The sequence below is a fragment of the Alosa alosa genome, chromosome 9 (assembly GCF_017589495.1).
Source record: "Alosa alosa isolate M-15738 ecotype Scorff River chromosome 9, AALO_Geno_1.1, whole genome shotgun sequence".
Lineage (NCBI taxonomy): Eukaryota > Metazoa > Chordata > Actinopteri > Clupeiformes > Clupeidae > Alosa > Alosa alosa.
Genome location: NC_063197.1, coordinates 10,239,846 through 10,261,362, shown reverse-complemented (window position 1 = coordinate 10,261,362; position 21,517 = coordinate 10,239,846). Strand labels below are relative to the sequence as shown.

The window sequence follows — 21,517 nt, the reverse complement described above, 5'->3', positions numbered from 1 at the left end:
CATTATTAAAATGATTTCATATTCAATTGATCTATGTTGCATAAGGGTACTGTGCATATTCATGCATTGTGTGTGAGTGAATGATTTCATTCAGACAAGCACATTGTTCTGCAGTTGACATATGGCTCACAACCATGGCCCTGAATGGACTATCAGGACTTACAAATCTGACTGGTATTACAAACCTGCCTTTTGACTAGAGCTGTACTGAACAGGGGGAATAGCAGTACCTAGCAGATGCCTAACAATACTGGAAATGTTTACTTATGTGATCTCAAATGCCTCTCTCGATAAGCCTCTAGTTCTACCATCTCGTCTGTGATGAGAAACAGACGTAAACAGACTTAGATACAGTTCAATACACAGAGAAAATGAAGCTCAAAAAGACATCTACCAGTTATTGTTACCAACAATACAATGGCATTCAGAATATGTCACAGAATAGACTAACATCTGGTAGCAAGACTGTTCAAGACCAGAACAGGGGGACTGCATGTTTTCTTTTGGTTGAAAGTAATCATTAATAGATATCACACCAATTAGCTTAAATGTTTATGACTACCATCAAGTGCAACTCACTGAACCCATCAAGACCACTTAAACATCTGATTGTCTAAATGATTCCAATGGCTTATGGTAAATTATTTGTAAATATGAAGAGGCCAAGGATCACAAAGCTTGATGGAGCCTGTCACTAGCCTGGCATCTGCTGGGTGTTGCAGAACGAGATTATTATAAAAGTGTGTTATGATGCACTTCACCTTACACTCATCAATGCAATCTGTCTTTTTATTTACAGTCAACTATAAATCAAATATGCGGTGGAAATATGACTCCAAAAGGAAACTCCACACAACTAGACTGTCTCGCTTTCAAGCATTTGAAAGAGGATCTTTTATACAGGAAGACAGGCTCAATCCAATAATTTTGCAGCAGCCAGGTAACAAAGAGTGCTACAAAATGTAGCCAATTATTCCTGTATACAGTTCTGATACCAGCTCATGACCACCCCAAAGTCTAAAAACACAGAATCTGACATCATATTTGTTGTCTGCCCCTCACCATTTGGGAAATCTAGCACTGCTGCATAATCTGCCCTGTGTAATGCACTGGAGGAAGGAGTATTATGCCCTGTGTCATGCACTGGAGGAAGGAGTATTATGCCCTGTGTCATGCACTGGAGGAAGAAGTATTATGCCCTGTGTAATGCACTGGAGGAAGGAGTATTAGGCCCTGTGTAATGTAATGCACTGAAGGAAGGAGTATTATGCCCTGTGTAATGTAATGCACTGGAGGAAGGAGTATTATGCCCTGTGTAATGTTTTCACATGTTCCAAAACGCCCATTCAAGTGAAACACAAGGGCAACTGCACTCCTAACTGCATTACAGGCACTCTGTGAGGGTCTGCTCAAGCTAGGATTAAACTTCTAATTCCCTCAAATTCATTTTATATCATTTTAGGAATAATGACCACATTTGAATCACTTTTCTTGTTGCACATTTCATAATAAACTTTAGTATTACATAACGTTTTGAGGCCTTGTGTGTTTCACTATATCAGGTTTGCTCTCATTTATATATCAACAACATGAATGCAGAGATATTCTGTTAAACTTTGCAATGGTAGGGTTTACGGAGAATTTGGTATGTGCTTGCACCCACACATAGTCAAATGGATGAATGGTCTTTAGTGATTCTAGCTGAATAGCTCTTCTTTAGCACATACTAACATGAGCTGGGCCCATATCTCCCCATAAATCACAAGATGAATTGGGTTTAAAAGAAAAGACTAAAAGGCACATCCTTGTTTCCCTTTTACAAAATTATTTCAACAACGTCTGGTAATCACGCTCAACTGTTGAGTCTGGCAAAGCAAATGCACCCACGAACTAGACTCCTTTTTGAAGTAGCGATTTATATGGTAAAAGCACATTCCACATTAGCAAGTGATGGACCACTGCCAGCAAAACAGACCATTTACCATTTCCTCAATGCGACCACTTGTCATGGACGTGCCTGTGATTTATCAGCAATCATGACTCACTCACCCCAGTGTCATCCAGTGCCATGCCCGATGACTCCAGTTGACTTCCGCTTGAATTAATTCCAAAAAGCATAGTGGATGCTACAGGCATTGCTATTTCATTCATAAAGTAATACCACAAAGTATCATGTAGTTTCTACATTAACACCATTAAGGAATAATAATACAGCTCTGGAAAAAATTAAGTGACCACTGCTCATTTTTCTGATGTCATCCTATGGTTGCTGAGTGAAATTTAAATGAGTTGATGAGCGGTCTCTTAATTTTGAATATGACCATTAGCTCTTTTGAATGTCACTCAGCAACCCTAGGATGACATCAGAAAAATGTGCAGTGGTCGCTTAACTTTTCCAGAACTGTATACTGGTCTACTGTACTGGCCTTTGCTTTGCGTCTGATTCTGGTCCAAAAACAACAATAGCAGACAGGGAAATGGTCTGATATTAGCCTACACCTTATTTAGGAAATTGCAATATCTGTAATAAATTAGTTTTTTGGTCTGGCTTCATTGTATGCCATGTCCAAGGTATAGATAAAGAAACAAAACAAAAAAACACTTATTTGATGGGATGATTCTTGGCATGATTGTACGGGTTAGATTTCCAACCGATGCTACTTAAAGTATACACACTGGACTTCCAGAACCTTCTCAAGTGAGAGGAGAGCTTGTGGTCAGAAGAGAACTGTGGGCAGCAGAGATCAGGATTGAAATGTTTTCTCCAGGACAGAGTTCAGAAGGCAGTGTGGCTTAACGAGGCTTGAGCACTTAAACCCTGCATCCCTCTCTCCCTCTCTCTCAATCATTCACTCTGACACCTACGCTTGCTCCCCATCTGGTTCTCTACAGGTCCCAGCCAAGCTATTTGATCTCAAATCATTTCATAGGCCTGTGTGCACTGAATAATATGTTCATAAGTTGGTCTCCGGCTGTAGCCAGGCCATTGATGGTAAACAATGATATAATTTGAGATTCAGACTCATAATGTGTCTGTCACAGTGGTATATTTTCAATGCTGCATTGTTTACATCTGATGTGTGGCAAGACAAGCAAACAAGCCAGACACACACACACACACAAGATTGGGCAAGATAATAAGATTTGTATCTATAGTGCACCAAAGGTAAATTAAATGAAATGAATAAAAAATAGTCTCCAAGAGTAAACAATTAGTTGGAGCTGAGGTGGTGTTATTGTTTGTGTTTGTGTGTGTGTGTGTGTTTAGACTACTCCAGATGGTTTTCATATACCTCACGGCTCCACATTCTCACAGAATTGAAAGTATAGGTGTAAACATTTCTACATTAAATCACCTCAGATGTCCAAACTCATTGTCCATGTTGGATTTTGAATCCTCATAATTGCTTCATTCACTTGATGTACTTTATGTATATGTTAATAATTGTAAAGCACATCGGACATACAGCTCTCACATGGTATCACATGCTTTAGAGATCACAGGCTTTAGAGATCATTGTAGCTGCCTTCATTTGAGGCACATCTCCCAACCTCTAAATTATGCCTAAAGCAAACGCATTCATAAGCATTAAATATAGACATTTGAGTTTGAATGCGACTCACGGAAAGTGCTTATCATAGAGGGTTCTATGTACAGTAGGTCAAGTGCAGCATGTTGCATAATCCTATCTCTGTAGGAGGCCCTATTATAAAAGGTTTCAGAGATTCCTTTTCAAAGGTATCTGGGTCAAATTTGATGGGTGAGAAATTAAAAACATACCAGGCAGAACAGTCACAATTCTCTTTAAAAACACTGTTGTAAGGTCACGACCATTTACCATGCCCACAGAAATAAAATGAAAATAAAAGGCCTTTTGCATGCCTTTATAAAAACAAACACTGCAAAAGCAGTTGGTGGGACAGGACAGGGAAAAGGCTTATAACCAGAGGACACCATGTGCAGCAGTCAACACATGAGTATGATCCATGTCGATGGATCCAATCAATGTATATAAACATGGCTGTCAACCTGAATTTTACTGCATAGCAGTCTTTGTAATTGCGCGATCAACTGGAAAAATTCCCTGAATTGAATAACTTGGAGGAAGAAGAAAAAACGGATCCAGTAAAGTGTCGTGATGTTTACTGCACATTATACTGTATTTTATCAACAATCAAATACAGCTATTTTATTTGCTGATAATATTGGCATTATATATACTGTAATACATAACCCTAAATCTACAATATACAATGCATAATAAAACCCTTATGAGTTCCTTAGTCATTTTAATACAAGGCAGAATCTTTCAATAACGCTCAGAAGTTATATATTTCCTACAATCACATTATAATTCTGTTATCCACAACTGTGCTTGATATGAAAACACCATTTTTATAGGGATCATCTGAAAAGCCTTGCAGAAAAACCTAATAATGAGATTGAAATTCAACCTTACCTCTTACAGTTAACTGAATGTGCTTGGGCTGTATGTTGCGCTTACTCTGGATCGAGCAGGTATACAGGCCGTCGTCCGTTACATCCACTTTTTGTATCTGAAGGCTATATTCATGTTTGTCCCCAACACTTGTTACAATGGACACGCGAGGATCTCCTGACCATTTGTCAGTCCCTGCGTATATGATACTAGAGCGGTTCAACCATGCTCCTTTCGATTTTCCATCCAACAGGTAGCATCTAAAAAGACAGCAAAAAAAAAGAGATTAGAATCCATGGGCCCAATGACTATTGAGAGCTTTTAAGGTTTACACCTGGCCATGTACCGGTATGTGTGCATTGAACGGCTGAAAATGTATGATGGCGTCCTGTATTGTGAAATATCGATTGAGTTACAAAACCACACAAAAACACACCACACCACTCAATGCCAATAGCCCTCACTGTGATTTTTTATCTTCTTTTTCACGCAGCCTTTGAAAGCCCCTCCAGACTGACTGCTATAACGTTGCCTTTAAGGGCCTTTTTAAGAGATTCAGTGAAATAATATATTTCATGTAGTATGCCAGTATATAAACTACACTTTAATCTGTACACAACATATCATGTTATGTTATGAGAATCATACATATCCAATCAGTTATGACAAAACGGCAGTTCTTGTCCACCACACAAAGTAAATACCTGGAGTGTCATCTGACAGAACTGCCAAACGTATGAAGTACAGTTTGCATATTTTGTTATGAAATACATTTTGCATATTTTCTTTCTCTTCAGGGAGCAGTATAAAGTCAAGTCAAGTCAAGTCAAGTTTATTTATATAGCACATTTCATACACAGAGGTCATTCAATGTGCTTTACATAAACAAAACCAAACGATAATAACAAATAAAAGCATAGAAGGGCAATATAGTCAAAGAATAGTTAAAAGGTAAAGATCATAATAAAAAGAAAACATAAAACACAAGGTAAAATCATTTAAAAATAAAGAATAATTAGTAAGCAAAAACAAAGGCAAAAGTAGTAAAAAAAGTAATAAAAAGACAAAGTAGAATAATTATCGAGGCAGATTCAGAATTTGTAACTTCGGCACAGTTAGCAGAAAGCGCCTGAGAACAGTTTGGTCTTAAGTCTAGATTTAAAACTGGCTACAGTTGGGGCCTTTTTAATGTCATCCGAAAGTTGGTTCCACAGCTGAGCCTGATCACACTCATCTTGAGGAGGAAATCAAACAGCAGCTCCTGTCAGTAAGATTAGTGCCAGGCAATGGTTTCTGCTTTGCTTTGTCTTTTTGTGCCTATTTAAAAAATACCTCCTTCCTTAGTCTGCATCATAAATTAGGCTGATACAATCATTTCAGAAGTCTAGCTCAGTAACATTTTAGACTTTAACGTAAGTTTAACACAGCCATGCTTGATGAGAAGAGGCCTATCACATTGTTCACTTATTCAGTTAATGCCTTGGTTACTCACTGCTTGTTTGAAAGATGTTTTTTTTTTTTAGAAATCGCATTTGCAGAATTAAGGAAGCTGCAAGCATCTTCAAGTGGCAGTCTGAGCACCTCAAGCTCAGGTTCAGTTAATTTGGTTCAGTTCATTAGCTACGGCTGCCACAAGGACAGAGTGGTCATTGTCTGATAGCTTATTGTTCACGTTGTTGTCATTTTAACCACACAAACCTAAACAGCAGCTACAGCTAAAGGTGGACGGCAGTCTGGCTCCGATGTTGAGTCCCTGAGACTAATGAGCTCAAACCATCCACAAGACAAACAATGGCCAGAGTCTCACCGCTCCGTTTCTGTGTGCGTCAAAAACAGGCCTAACGCAACCGCTGAGAATGAGGCCATTACAGAGCTTACAGCCTTTCACCAATCACCAGGGGAAAGAAATATGACACCCACGGCTTCCGTGTTTGTCTCTTAATCAAATGACGAGCCATTAGAACCATCGGTTATAGGGCAACATTTTCAGTGTGTCAACTAGCATGGTGATTCCAGTATCTCTGTTTCAGTCCACTCAATATAGCTACATTAGCTGTCCTGTTTAGTGGTCTCAGACAACTGCATGCTGTGGTGCGGTTAGTTATATCAGGAATTTGTTGGTAAAGAACCTATCATGAATGTGAAAGGGGATGGGTCTGGGACACCAAACACCACTGCTGAGCCTGCTGGAGGTGTTGTGGGCCTAATTCAATGAAGCACCAATGAAGGAAGGTGTCTGCTTGATAACCCCAGTGAAACGCTCTCGAAAGCTGCTCTGTTGATGCTGTTGTTTGCCCACAAAGGTTGCTTTGTTGTTTTTTGTTTTTAATGGAAAATAGGCCTGGTTATTGATTAGCCACTGTGGGACTGTGGGAAATCCCCTACCTATAGCACTAGGAATGTAATACTTATCCTGTGTGTATATCTGAAACTACTGATGGAATAAGACAACTCAGGCAGTTTTTGAAGTCTGCCAGTTTAAGTAAACGGAGAATTCCGGCCGATTTTTACATTGATCTTGATCGCTAGACCTCGCCGAGCACTCTCGATAGGGAAAAAAAAAATGATGGTATGTGACAGGACAAACTTTGAATTCAAACAGTTTCTTCACAATTAAATGAGTTGAAAACGCATTGTTTTGTCACGTAAGGACCCTGTTCATGTTGCACAGAACTTTTAATGACATTTTGAGGCTGTTAAGACCGCATGTAGATGATGACCCCAGACCTATCATTATAGCTCACTGGAAGCACTGGCCAATAACTGCAGCTATTCCAGTTCGGTAGCACCGATTTTGGTCGTTTTTTTCCTTATCGACAGTACTCAACGACGACGTCTAGCGATCAAGATCCATGTAAAAATCGGCAAGATTTCTCCTGTAAGTGTGTTCTAATTGGGCCCAGCTTTGGGGTAGACCTGTGCCTGGTGCGGTTCCGTATAGTCAACTGTCATTTTGCTGAGTACTTCCATGAAAATGGCCTTCATCTGCATTAATTTCCCCCCAGCGCCATCATCAGAGGCTTCGGCATCAGAGGAGCGTTTGCACCCACGATGAAGCCAGCCCTGTCTTTAGAGGAACACAGACGCCAAGATTTCCTTTGGTAACACAGGAGGCACCGTTAATTATTTCACTGACCCCGGATCACACCTTCTGCTGTTCCATTTGCATATGAAACTCTTTTAATATTATTTATGCCCATTTTAGAGGAGATATTCTCTCTCTAAAGTGCCAGCTCGTTAGTACTGCTGCATAGTCTCCGCAAGTCTACAGCACACTTCTGTACATGACAGTCTTTTATTTGCAGTTATGCAACAAAGAAAACACTGTGGGCAATTTTCATCAATTTTAGTGATCAACCTTTTATCACCTTCATGGCACACTATGGAATATATTATGTGAGGCAGATTTTAATCCCCTTATCCAGACTCAGTCAAACATTTGATAGTGAACCGTAATTATGGCCAGGACATAGCTTGACCCAGATTCACATCTTCTTTTGAAACCTCATTTGAAACCATTTCCAGTTGACTGCTTCACACACAAAACCTCCGCTGGTTTCCCTGCCTCGACATATGGAACAGAATTCCATGAGGATGTACAATCTGGTAACGGTTTTACATTTGGTTAAAGGAGGCCAAGGATGCACAATTTAAAAGAAGACTTCCTCAGGACAGACAACAAACATTTTTTCCCTGTGTGTGATGTTTAGATTTAAAGTAATTATCTTGTAATAGATATAATAAACATAATAATATTTACCAGACTAAAAACAGAGTTAGCCAGCAGAATGTCAATTTCTCCATACACTGGAAGGGGTTAGTAATCACTTTTGTTCTTTTATATTCTGCCTACTAATGAACTATGTATAATACAGACTTGCAGACCTAACATGACATATTACTTGCATGAGATTGCAAGTTTACATAGTTTTCTGTACAATCTCTCTCAGGAAACTTTGAGAATCTGAGACCCATCTGTGACCCAACTGTTCCCAGAACAGATGGTACCAAAGTCTTTGCTCTCTGGCAATACAGTATGTCACCAGGGCATATATAGTGCTTCAGTAAGCCCAGAGGTTTAACCGGCATGCGGTATCTCTCCAAATCCATCACAGCACCACCTATTGGCTTGCCCTGTATCATGGATTACTATACATAATACCTGTAGAGCTGTCAAGCTGTGGGATAATAACCTACATCAAATACACTCCCCATTCCCCAACGCATGAACAAAGAGTTCTTCAAAAGGTCAGGGAGCATGAAGCAATGGCAACACAAGCATTATGTATGGATGGGATAAATGCAGAGACCAAATTCCTTGTATACACAAGTATACTTGGCCGATAAACCTTTACATTTGATTTACATTTATATTTTTTATAAATAATGCTACGCCAAAAACACACCCATGACTGATAAAGAAACCTAGGAACGCCTTGTTGCGCCATCCGCCAGACGTTTGATAATGAAAACACTCCCAATGTGGACTGGACATCCTACTAGTATATTTGAATACGCTTTTGACTAGTGACCATGCACTTTAGACTACGACGATAGGGCCATTTATGTCAACTCTCATTGTAAGTTGCATTGGACAAAAGTAGAAATGTGAGTTATAAATGTTAATGTTAAGGCAACTGCATTGCTTCTGGTTAGTTACATCCATTACAGAAATGTCAACAAATTTGCACATATTTATATAAACTACAACATAATACATCAATTCATCTCATTTTATGGCAACCCTTTAATTTTGTCAAAGTAACTAAACATTTTCAGTGATAGTAGATGGATTCCTCTGACTGTCTTGGGACTTCCTCTCTTGAGGTGCACATCAGATACTTCATCATGCACTGTTCATCATCAGATTGCCTCATATTCCACTCCAGGGCAATGACTCACACACCAATAGAAGAGGCAGTGGGGGGAATAAGAGTGCTATGTCTTCCATGTAAAATCTGGAATAGCATCCCAGGCCCTTAATCCCAGAGGTAATCCGTGTGATTGCAGCCTGGGGACCTCGCTACTGTATATGACACTGCCACCCATAATCCAGTGTCAGACCTGCAGAGATTGTCGCTCTAGATAATCAGACTATTGCTTTTTGGTTGAATATTATTGAGCTCCAAAAATGTAAGTGGAATGGACCTAATAGATTGGAACTCTATTTGGAAGATAACTATCTCTATTTTTGGTTGCACTTTACCTGGATTGCCTGCCCACAGACTATTTACAGATGGTCAGATTATCAGATATTATGACACTCTGGTATCTACACATTACGGTTAAGGTTAAGGTTAGGGGTTGGATTTGATTATAGTGATGTTCAGTAATTGTTCAATGACAATTTTACATACTGAACTTGAATATGAACAGATGATTTGTTAAGTCTCTGTAGGCTGTATATCCAGGTATTTATTTATTTTAAATATGCACATAAACTGTGCAATATACCATACAAATATTATCCATATCCACGATGAATCTCTTATCCGCCTATTTAACTTTTATTGATACCTTTGGTGAATAATTCCTCCATTGTGCTGATTTTTAAGACCATCTACCTTGAAAAACTGCAATAACCATGTGCGCTGTTCAATCCCATGACCTCAGCATCACCCAGCCTTTCTTTAATTCAGATGGGTGTCGCTAGGGACTGAGCAGCAGACGTTCCTCTAAAGCCCCAGCCAGCCAGGAGCACAGGAAGACTACAAACACATACAGGTGGGAGAACATGCAGGGTCAATCATTTGGTCATACTAGAGTCGGGCTTCAGTGAGCAGAGAGAGTGCCGATGGAAAAAAGGATAACTGTGTGTAACAGCTGGAAAACTGGTTTTGCAACCAGAGACAGAATGGACTGTTAACTTCATCAGTTCGAACACGTGGAAACACAGACTAGGGTTTTGTTTGACTTCCACAAACTAAATACCAGTGTCAAAGAATAGCCCAAGGATAACATAATGGTTAAAGTGTTTGGACAAACAATTGGTTTATGAAGTGAAATACTACAGTTAAAATGGGGCCAAAGTATGTTTCTCATCAAAGAACTCTGAGGAAGAGACTCAGTTGCGGTCGAGGTGATGTTGGTTTTCTATATCTGAGATGAGTTGTTCAGTATGATCACTATGATGACCTCTGCCTGAGTACTGTCACTGACTCTAAATTGTGTGTCTGCTCGGCAAAGCCCCGCAAGGTTTGGCCTACTCTGGCAGGCTGCCCGAATGGGAGCAACAGCCTTAAAAAACATAAACAATTCAGACCAACACCAGTGTTTGCTCTCATGTTTGTAGTCAAGGCCTTTCTGTTTCATCAGGCAATCAATGACAAGCAGTTAAGATAAATTCTATTAAAATGATGTGAAAACATATACATTGAAATATTATTTAAATGTAAATGTTTTACTGACTGGCTTTTGCTACTGGGCAAAAAGCCCTCCCAGATTGGATGTAAATGAACGCTTTAGCAGGAAACGGTTCCTCTAAGTATATTGCCATGTGTATCACGTGATAATCATGGCAGCTTGCTCATGGAGGAGAGGTATTCTGTTTCTAACAGGGTCTTTTTGTAAAGTGCTGTTGTCAAGGTAATGTGTGCTTAATTTTCTGTGAGGTCACCAGAGCAGTCCTTTACAGCCGTATTAAATGCTGACATTTGAGCCGCTAATCTGAGTAACTCCGAAAGAGGGCCCCGAAAGTAAACCAGTGATCCTTCACAAATGTTGCCTTCACAGTCACCTGGACAGACATTTTCTGATGCTTCCCAGAGAATGAAGGGAACATAGAGTAGTGTATCTACTTGTGTTATGCATAGTCATTTTTCTCCTCTTTCCTTCTCTATGACCTACAGCACATTTGATGGTCCAGATCCTACCTCTGCTCTTGGTCTCTTAAAAAATCGTTACACAATCGTTTGAAAAGTCTCTCTCTCTCTCTCGGTGTTACTACTCAGGATGGATTGTTCTTGCTCGCTGATAGTTTCTGAATAGGCTTGAAAACATTGGTATTTACACGAGAAATCCCTGAAGTCCATAAAAGACATGAGCTCATACATTTTAAACAGACCTCAATACTGAGACACCAAAGTTCCTCCGCTAAAAGATATAGCCTCACTCAGACTCTGTTAGACAAAAGGCCAATTGTTGGTACCTTGGTGCCTGAAGTCTTTCAGAACAAGTCATAAAATTTACACACTCACAAACAATAATATGCTGACCTCTGGTAATTGCAAATGATTAATGTGATAAATCCTTTGTAAAATCTACTGATTCACTACACAATCAACCCTATGACTAACATCCGCTGATTCAGTTTAACATCTACCCTGAGTTTTCTGTGTCCTCATCCTCCTGCAGACCTGCACAAACGACTCCAGTTATCCCTGAAGGACATGAGTCTCTCTATACAATCTGCATGTGGGGTTCCAGCTCATCGGATATATACAATGGTTCTGCTTCCTAGTCTAACCTATCCTCACAGAAAAGAGAAATCCCTCGGACTTTAAATCTGTTTCATATGACTCACACAAAGACTCGGTAAAAAAGCAGCAAACCCCACGAGAGATTAGTCAAAAAATACAAACAAAAGAAGAAGAAAAATGTGTGCATCATGTACTTTCTTTTCTCACTTTAAACACTCTTTGGAACGATGCTGCACATAATGTAATTACAATGACACACTTACGTAACATTCAGGACAAACTCTGAAGAAGATGTATTCATTTGAGAAAGAATGATGCCACAAAAAGGACATTGAAAAAACATAGAGAAATATGGAATATAGAGGGCCTATGGATTACTCTGCAACTGTAAGCACCCTGCTGGCATAAGTGTTGGCAACATATAGCCCAGTATACAGCATGCTGGAAGGCCTTCTTACTTTGTGAATGTTTATTTATTGTGAACTTAATGTATGAAGGGTAATATCAGCTATGCTTGTATCTGATATATAATTATTATGTTCTTTGCGTCCTTACGAAATGATGCTATAAGGACCACAGAAAAATGTGTTTGTTCTTGTGCTAGTAGCCTAGTAGTACCTTTACTGGTTGCTGGGTTAAGGGGACGCTGGCGAGACACGCCGCTCCGTCTGGCATCATGTTTTTGTTTGTTTTTATGTAATGTTTGTAATTTTATGTAATGTTCTGTTTATTTTTTTGTATTTTTTGTCTAGTTAAATGTATTCTCTCTTTATTTGCGTTATTTTTGGGTAGTTTTTGTGTTATTCTTAGTCCTTTATTTGCTGACTATTCTTAGTCCTTTATTTGAACTCTGTTGATGCTGTGACGTTAAGAGCTGAGGACCTAGCCATGGCTAACGTTGGCGTTGGCTTTTGTCCTGGGCCTCTGGTGTAATCCATCCGTGAACGGCGCTGCGCTTCGGAAAGGGATTTCTCCACTGCCGCGACCACTGGATTGACCTGCGAGCTGCCATGCTCTGCTGCCTGGAGTCTGGATTGAGTAGACTAACGTTAACGTTAGAAGGAAGTTTAAAGAACTCTGACGACAGCGATCTCACTGAACAAGAAACGGTCGCTGTCAATGTTCACCGAGTTGCTGATCTGTAGGATCACCTACGACTTCAGACTGTTCATTGCTTCCAGTGCTCTCCAGACAGCCAGGAAAACGTTAAATCCTCCGGGTTGGACACAGCTGTGCGCCTTCATCATTGCCCTTGGACTATTCAGCCGCTTAACTAGATGCAACCAACTGGACTAAGTTAACATGAGTTTTCTTTTTAAAATGTCTTAATTATTTATTTTATTATTTGTTTTTGTTTGTTTGTTTGTTATCCGTCTTGAATGTTTCACATGTTGTATGTTTCACGTGTGACGGGTACGCTGGCGATTACGCCCCTCCGTTAGGCATTTTTGTTATTTGTTTGTTTGGGTCTTGTGTGTGAAGCACTTTTGTTGCACTTTGCGCATAGAAAAAATGCTCTTCATGTTTGTCTGTAAGCACTTTGTGCTCAATGCTTGAAAAGTGCTATATAAATAAATATTACTATTATTATTATTATTATTACCGTTGTTACCCCACATACCAATACTGAAAAATAACATTTCACATCTGCTGCCTGTTCTGAAAACGCAAAATGTGAACTGTTTCTATGGACTGTTTCCTTAATTTAGTATGCATTAAAGAGACTACAACTGTACATGTGAAGTGCATCTGGGTGGTAGCTGTGCTTAAGGATCTCTCATTAGAGACTAGGTCTTGGGGGGTCTTGCCCTGCCAACATCTCTGTTAAAGAAGTACCAAGGACTTGTCAGGGGAGGAAAAAAGGGAAAAGGAAACACAGCGTAAGCATTTGTATGTTTTGTTAGTGACGAATGACTAGACCCGTGCACGTGAAACTCTCTTGTTTCACATACATGTTCTTAATTACCCAGCTAGCTTAATTACACAGATTAGCTTGTTTGTTTGAGCAAAAAACACAAACCAAATTGATTGATCTCTGTGGTTAACTTAGCACTTTATAGGCCATGCCTTGCTTATATGCTATTATTTGTGTGTGTGTGTGTGTGTGTGTGAACCAAAAAACACACACTACCTTCAAAAGAGGTGAAGAACTGAGATTTTGTTTTCATTTGTAATCGAATATTTGCTACAATCTTCACTGGTGCTGCCTATTCTTATGGTGCCTATTCTTGTGGTATAAATGTTTCTTTTGTAAAATGTCTAACATCTTCACTGGTGCTGCCTATTCTTATGGTATAAATGTTCCTTCCCAATCTGGAGACAGACACCTCTGTTGTGGAGAGGCGGTGGGAAAAGAGCTTTCCCTGTGCAAATATTGGCATAAACATATCTATATGGCTCTCTGGAGCTTTGCTTAGCATGCCCTAATTCCTCTGGCTACCTCCTTAAGGGACAAAGCATAATAAAGCCTCAACCCCCTTCCATGTAAAGAAAGAACTAGGTTACTAGGTGCCTGCTCCAAGCACTTCAGCAGCACTTTTATACTTCAGTATTTTCACATCTTAAAAACAAAACAATTATGACATTTACACGCTCACAGTCGCAAACTGTGTTCCACTGCTGATATGGTTATTTAGTAAGAATCAAAAAGGATTGGGCCATCTTTGAACCAACTAGGCCTATCCAAACAACATAGTATTGGAGGACAGCATGATGAACATTAGACTTTTAGGCTTTTTTTCTTACAAAAACAGTTCAACTCTCAAAAGCGAGAAAAAAAAACACAAATCCAAAATTCAGTTAAAAGACCTGACAGAGTCAGTAAACATTTGACTATTTAAAATGCATCCTTCTTGTTGGCAGGGACAAAAACTCCTTAGTTTAGCTCATCGCGAGACCATTTGGCAGGGATTATGCCCGGCTTAGTGTCTGCCCCACAAAGCAGGTCTTTGATTCATAACTGTTATTTAAGTAAGTAATTCCAGGGATAGACGTAAAGCTCCATTTGAGAATTGTCCCCTTGTTGTGATAGACAGTGCAAAGAAATGTGACAGTAATACAATTGAGAGAGCTAAAACTGTTTTTTTTTTTGTCAGACGTTAAATACATGCTTTTTTTTTCAGAACATTTACGTACAAACCTGTTCCAAAAGTGTTCAAATCTCAATCAGGAGGGATAATTTTCCACTTAAAACTATAGTAATATATTAACTGTGATAAGTTTGGCTAAAAGGCAGAGAAAATATATCAAGGGTAACAGGGATTAGCTCCCAGCAGCGCCAAACATTTCTCTGGAAGTGAAATGAAAAGACTACACTTTAGCATCTTCCCCCAGCCTGTATGTTCTCTTTACCACCTTCATCTCCAGATAAGTTTCAACTATAGCAGAAGCCTAATTATGAGTATGACTGGAGAGAGCCCACACGGGCTGCTGGTGCTGAGAGACCCACAGTGTCCCCATCAAAAATCAAATGGCACCCAAATCAGTTCAGCCGCTGTTGCCATGGAAACCTACCCAGTGGGGATTTGCTCGGCACGAGATAGCCGGAGGAGCCATTGCTGCCAGGAAAAGCGCTTTCTGTGCTGTGAAACAATGACACTTTTGTTCCCTACATGGTATTGACATTATGACGATGTAAACATACTAACTCCACCCTCATCCTCTTCACTTGCCCCCAACATAAAATATGGAGCCTATTGTAGTTGAGAAGATTTCTCATGAATATTTCATCTTTGAACATCAAAAAAGGTGCAATTTGTTGTGTGTGTGTGCATTTTTTGCTTGTGTTTCATCTTTCTTTCCCATTTGTTGTTTCCTTCTTATGTCATTAATAATGTGTTTATACTGTACATGGAAAAGCACTAGGTAAGGCAATATTTTAAATAATATGTATTAAGTTAAAGAATCAGAAACTTCCCACTAAAAAACAATGCGTATTAACACCTAGACATTCTCGATTCTGCGAACACACATCCCCACAGTGGGTGGAGTGCACTTCTGATGTGGGTCTGTCGATAACATTCCTTTACCAGTGTGCAAGTCTCATTAAACCCAATGATGACACATTATCTCCCATTACAACCCTGTTTCACCATCTTTCTCTGAACCACACTGAGGATTGCACTTAAGGACCAGGTCAGCACAGTTGAATGCAATGAGGTGGGGATACATATATGAGGTGGGGCTACACATGGGTTGGAGTGTTATCGGTAGCTAATGTTGCCATAATCAACGTTAAAAAAAAGGCCAACAGTATTAAATTCCACAAGCTACACCTACAGCGAGCAGTGTCTTGGAGAATCGATCAAGTTCCAGTTCACACTTAGTTTTCCTTGAGGGGACAACTAACAGATTCATGAAGTACTTCATATTTTCTAAACACTCTACAGCCTTTCATGGCAATGTGAAAGCACATCAGTTATTTATCAACTGGTGGTTTAGCACAAACAGCACCATTCATATTGGCAAATGGCATGAACAAAAAGAGAGCTGTGCTAAACATTGGCCCAGTGATGGAGCAAAATAAAACTTAGTGATGCTTGAACGTGAACTGTGTCTCCTTCACAGGAAATAAAGTCAAATGATCACAACTAATGGACCGACCTTTAGCAGCATAGCTGTCAAGAAATGGAAGCTAGCTCATGTTTTGTTGACAATTAACTCAGATACAACTAAAGTTAAATAAGTGAATTGACACCTACTTAAAAATACCAAGACCAATTTCTCATGTCAAGGAGCACCAAGGAGTAAATTGTCTGAGCTGGAGAAGTACAGAAGTAAATACCACGAAACACAACACTGACACAGAATCTGAACCCATTAATCCATTCGGTTATCCAACGGCAACTGTGACTTTTCTCCAGCAGACAGTTCATTTGCTGAAATGGCCTATATAGTATCTCTGTTGACATTGTATGAACCCACAATTACCATTTGTCAGCATCAAAACTTTCCAGACGTGCCCTTTAACATGGCAGGGTGTAACAGAGGCAGCAGAGCATAGAGGTGGAGTAGCTGTCAGTCTCCATTTCATTACGACATATAGCATGACTTGTTTCTGAGTAATTAATTTGTCCTTGAGTCGCGGTTTGTATATAAAGTTTTTGTAATTAGTCTATTCTGTGATTTTTTTTTAGTTTATCAATAATATTGGTATTTTTTTTCAGGCTATTTAATTTTATTTTAAACATTGTTTATAGATGTCATTGCAAGTTGGTGACAAAAGCATAAACTTAAAACATAAATATAGCAAAACATAAATATAAACATGTATACAGTATGTACAAGCAGGGCTATATGTAAATCTTTGGTGTGGCATAGCATACTTCCTCCTTCTATATGTAAATGTAAATTAGGTTTCTAGGCCAAGTATACTTGCGTATACAAGGAATTTGGTCTCTGCATTTATCCCATCCGTGAATCAGTGAACACACAGTAAGGTGAAGCACACACTAACCCGGAGCAGTGAGCGGGTTAGGTGCCTTGCTCAAGGGCACTTCAGCCATTCCCACTGGTCGGGGATCGAACCGGCAACCCTTCGGTTCCAAGCCCGAAGCCCTAACCAGTAGTCGACTGCTTACATCCATATCCTACTTACTTATTAAAGAAACACTAGAGATTCAAGATTTTCACCTTTACGAAGCCAATTTGATGGTAAACGAACTTGTAATAGGTGAATCGTATCTAGCATAGCTATACAGACAGACATAGCTAGTCGCTACCAGGGTCGCTACTGGGAAAACCAGCCATGCAACTTCAAGAACGGTGGCCTGACAAATCTCGCGAGAATCGTGAAACATTACCTTGTCAGTAGATATAGCTCTTTGGACATAGTTTTTGCCTGTTGTTAGTATAGTAGTAGTATAGTATATATACTCTTTTGATCCCGTGAGGGAAATTTGGTCTCTCTATTTATCCCAGTCCGTGAATTAGTGAAACACACTCAGCACACAGTGAACACACAGTGAGGTTAAGCACACACTAATCCTGGCACAGTGAGCTGCCTGCAACAACAGCAGCGCTCGGGGAGCAGTGAGGGGTTAGGTCCCTTGCTCAAGGGCACTTCAGCCGTGCCTACTGGTCGGGGTTTGAACATGCAACCCTCCGGTTACAAGTCTCTGTAGAGCTCTAGAGGGAGCTCTACAGTCGGCAAAAATTCCTAAACCTGCATAGTGTATCTTTAAGCTACAGGCCCCCTCAGTCGCCTCTTACAGCAAAGAGAATCCACTGACGGTCACAGCAGCATGGTCCCTAACTTGACTCCAGGCCAGAGGCTCCTATCTCCCTCTTGGCTTAGTTCTAATCACCGAGTGCCAGAGACTGATCAGACTTTACACATACAGAGGGAAGCATCCCTATCTCAGTACTTCCTGTACCTATTACTGCAGGCTTCCTTAGGTACAGCCAGATTTAGCAGTAACCACACCCGTGACGTTCAACCGGTGCAGTTCGATGCCACGCAGCCGATGAAACCATTTAGCCTGAGGGCGATATGATTTACAATTCTGCAGTGATCAATAATAACGGTGGCCTGTGGTGGTCACACTGGACAAGCTCTTCTATTTTGGAATGCATAAATAAAATAGCTCAGACAGAGCAGAGGCATAGACCAAACTCACAAAAAAATCATGGTTGCTAATATTTTTAGAAAGCTAGAATGTCCTCCAGCATCAATCAGAGTCATATGTAATGTCAGTGTTGTGTGACACACTTTGAGTGTTGTAGCTCCTAAGTCTGAATCAATAGTGTGCTTTCAAATTTTAGATATAAAATCCATATGAAATGTGGAATAAAATGAGCATAGTCCTATTAATTTCAAAGTTACATGAAAGAGGAAAGTCCACCTCCAGTCCACCTTCCGTTTCTTTATTTTTTCCTTGAGCGCATCCAGTTAAGTTATTCTCCTTCTCTAAAGCTGCCCTTGTTTTATTTTCTCTCTAAAATCCTCACCGTTCTGACCTTCAATCCTAAAATCCTGAGGATTTCATACCTGAATGCTTCCCCTCCTACCAATTACCTTTTCTCATGTAGCCATTTCCCGTCAATGTAATCTCTACTGCTGGAGTGTCTCAGGGTCCACAGACAGTACGAGCTAATTAGACCCAGAGCCCATCATGTCCCCTCACACTAGACAAAGGAAAATGGAGATTGACTACATACCATGTAAAGCACCGAAGATGATATGACGACACTTTTCATTTCTACATTTTCACACTACTTTAGCATCAGAAAGGCATGGAGATTCACCAAACCGTTAAGCATTCTCTACAATTGTCATCCATTTCATAGACTGATAGCGAAGCTAAGACTGACCTCAAGAAATAAATGGCGTGCTCACACCAGTCATTGTCTTTTCACCATGACAGTGACTAACTCATGGCAAGGCCTATATAGCATATAGCCAGTTACCAGCATGTGCCATTTTAATATACACTGTACACAAATAAAACAGTGAAACTCATTGGATCCGCTGGATTAGTTAGTAACAAGTCAACTCATGGTAGCTGTACACAAATAAAACAGTGAAACTCATTGGATCTGTTGGATTAGTTAGTAACAAGTCAACTCATGGTAGCTGTACACAAATAAAACAGTGAAACTCATTGGATCCGCTGGATTAGTTAGTAACAAGTCAACTCATGGTAGCTGTACACAAATAAAACAGTGAAACTCATTGGATCCGTTGGATTAGTTAGTAACAAGTCAACTCATGGTAGCTGCTCAAAAAGATATGTGCACACACAGCACATCCATCCATGAAACATTCATGAATTCATATTTATCCATATAGGCCTACCACCAAACCCAGAGGCGCAGGAGATATTTTAAAAGTGAGGGGGAACAAATTGTGAACACAAACCCATAGTGAGATAAGATTTCCAGATATCGGATCGCCACCTCTTGCCCACTTTCGACCATCATATTTTAAACTTGCCAGAATATTAAGATAATTACACAAAATATTTTTTGATAAAAATGGTGAAAACTGTGAGATGAGCACAATGCCAAATCTGCCCTCAGACCAGCTTCTTGCTATGTGCAATTCTACTTTTATTTTTTTTTTTTTGATTTATTTCACACTACTTGGGCCAATGGTAGAATACTGGTCACTACTTGGGCCAATGGTAGAAAAAAGCAACATGGGATGTTGATATTTTATGAAGCCATGAATGAATCATCATGCCTATGATCCAAACATAGACTACATGATCAAATAGCCTAGTTAGGCCTACTTAAATTGTCTGGTATAAACCAAATCAACTCTCCACTGTGTGTTTGTAGTTAATATTTATGCAACGTTAGAACTTAACAAGTGTTGGCTTAACAATTTACCAGTCCAGAACACACAGAAAATTGCAACAGAAAGTTGCCTTTATAATCAACTATTTGTTCCAACAGCATTTAAACAAAGCATTTATAAAATTGAAAAAAAAAAAACAATTACATAAGTAGTAAAATAAAATACTGTTACTGTAGTAACTGTATCACACTATCTCAAGCTTCAAAGAGCTCCCCACGTCTGTGACAGGCAAATTCTCAGCTTGTTTATACACCACACTGAACGCATAAGAACACTAGGCCCATCACTCTGGGGTGTGGTAGCCTACTCTCTGGGATTTATGAACCAAGGTAACTGAAGTATCCAATTTGTGTCTTGAAATTATGTTTGGAATAAATGTCCTAAAACAAAAACGTTGATAGACTTGTATTTTATAGTTAGGCTATTGAAAACGAGTTGATAAGTTGGCTAGTTGAGTTTGTTAACAATAAACATAACAGCTAATGTCATGTTGAGCAGGAGGAGTTGAGCACTAGGCTACCATAAATCCTCAAATTATGCCCGGGATTGATTCTATTTGCCTACCATACCAACAATTGCCATCAGTCCACTAGAAGACATTGTTTCGATTTAAGTCAATGAAATAACACCTCTTCTTAATATTTTATTATATGTTGTATTGTATTGTATTATGTTGGTTGGATTAATAGCCTACGGTTGGCAAAGAAAAGTCTCCTTTTCCTATCATGGATCTCCAACACAGTTCTCAAGATCATTCTCTTGCCGCCCCTTTCGAGCTAATTGCCAGAGGCTGAAGCCTACTACATTTAAATACAATTGTTGCGACTCAAGGCATTCCAGCCTACGAATTTTATAAAAAAAAGTACTAAATCATGCATAATTAAACAATAACTCAATTTAGGCTACTTGGCTACGCAAAAAGGTTTCCATTACAGCCTTGTCTCGCAATATCATCATACAGTCCAAAAGTAAATTAAATCCCAAACCAAACCGAAAATGCTTTTGATAGCCTACCGTATGCCACTCCAAACGAAACGCATGTCTAAATGCAGGTTAGAAATATTTTAAAAAGCCTGCCTCGAATACCAGCCTGCCTCAAATAAAGATGATGATGAATGATTTATGCTAAGCAAGTAGCCTGGATTATTTTATGATTGTTAGTAGACAAACTGGCTTCAGATATCCAACAGAGTGAATATGAGATTGTGCAGTCTTACAGTATTGTAGATGGCTGTGGTTAGTGATGTGATGCTGTTAATGGGGAGTTTTACATAGTTAGCGCAAATCCTATATGTTATTATTTATTTAGCGTACCTATAAGGCTTTTTTTCCTTATCAAAAGTGAGGGGGACGACGGCTGT

At 39.5% G+C, this 21,517-nt stretch overlaps 1 protein-coding gene across 2 annotated transcripts in view; it reads right to left on the bottom strand.

Moving 5' to 3' along the window:
• negr1 (neuronal growth regulator 1) overlaps window positions 1–21,517 on the bottom strand; it is a 116,261-nt gene that overhangs the window by 83,382 nt on the left and 11,362 nt on the right. For both annotated transcript variants that reach the window (XM_048252217.1, XM_048252218.1), the window contains exon 2: window positions 4,461–4,699. In XM_048252217.1, the coding sequence (XP_048108174.1) occupies window positions 4,461–4,699 (239 nt within the window). The remainder of the gene's footprint in view (window positions 1–4,460; window positions 4,700–21,517) is intronic.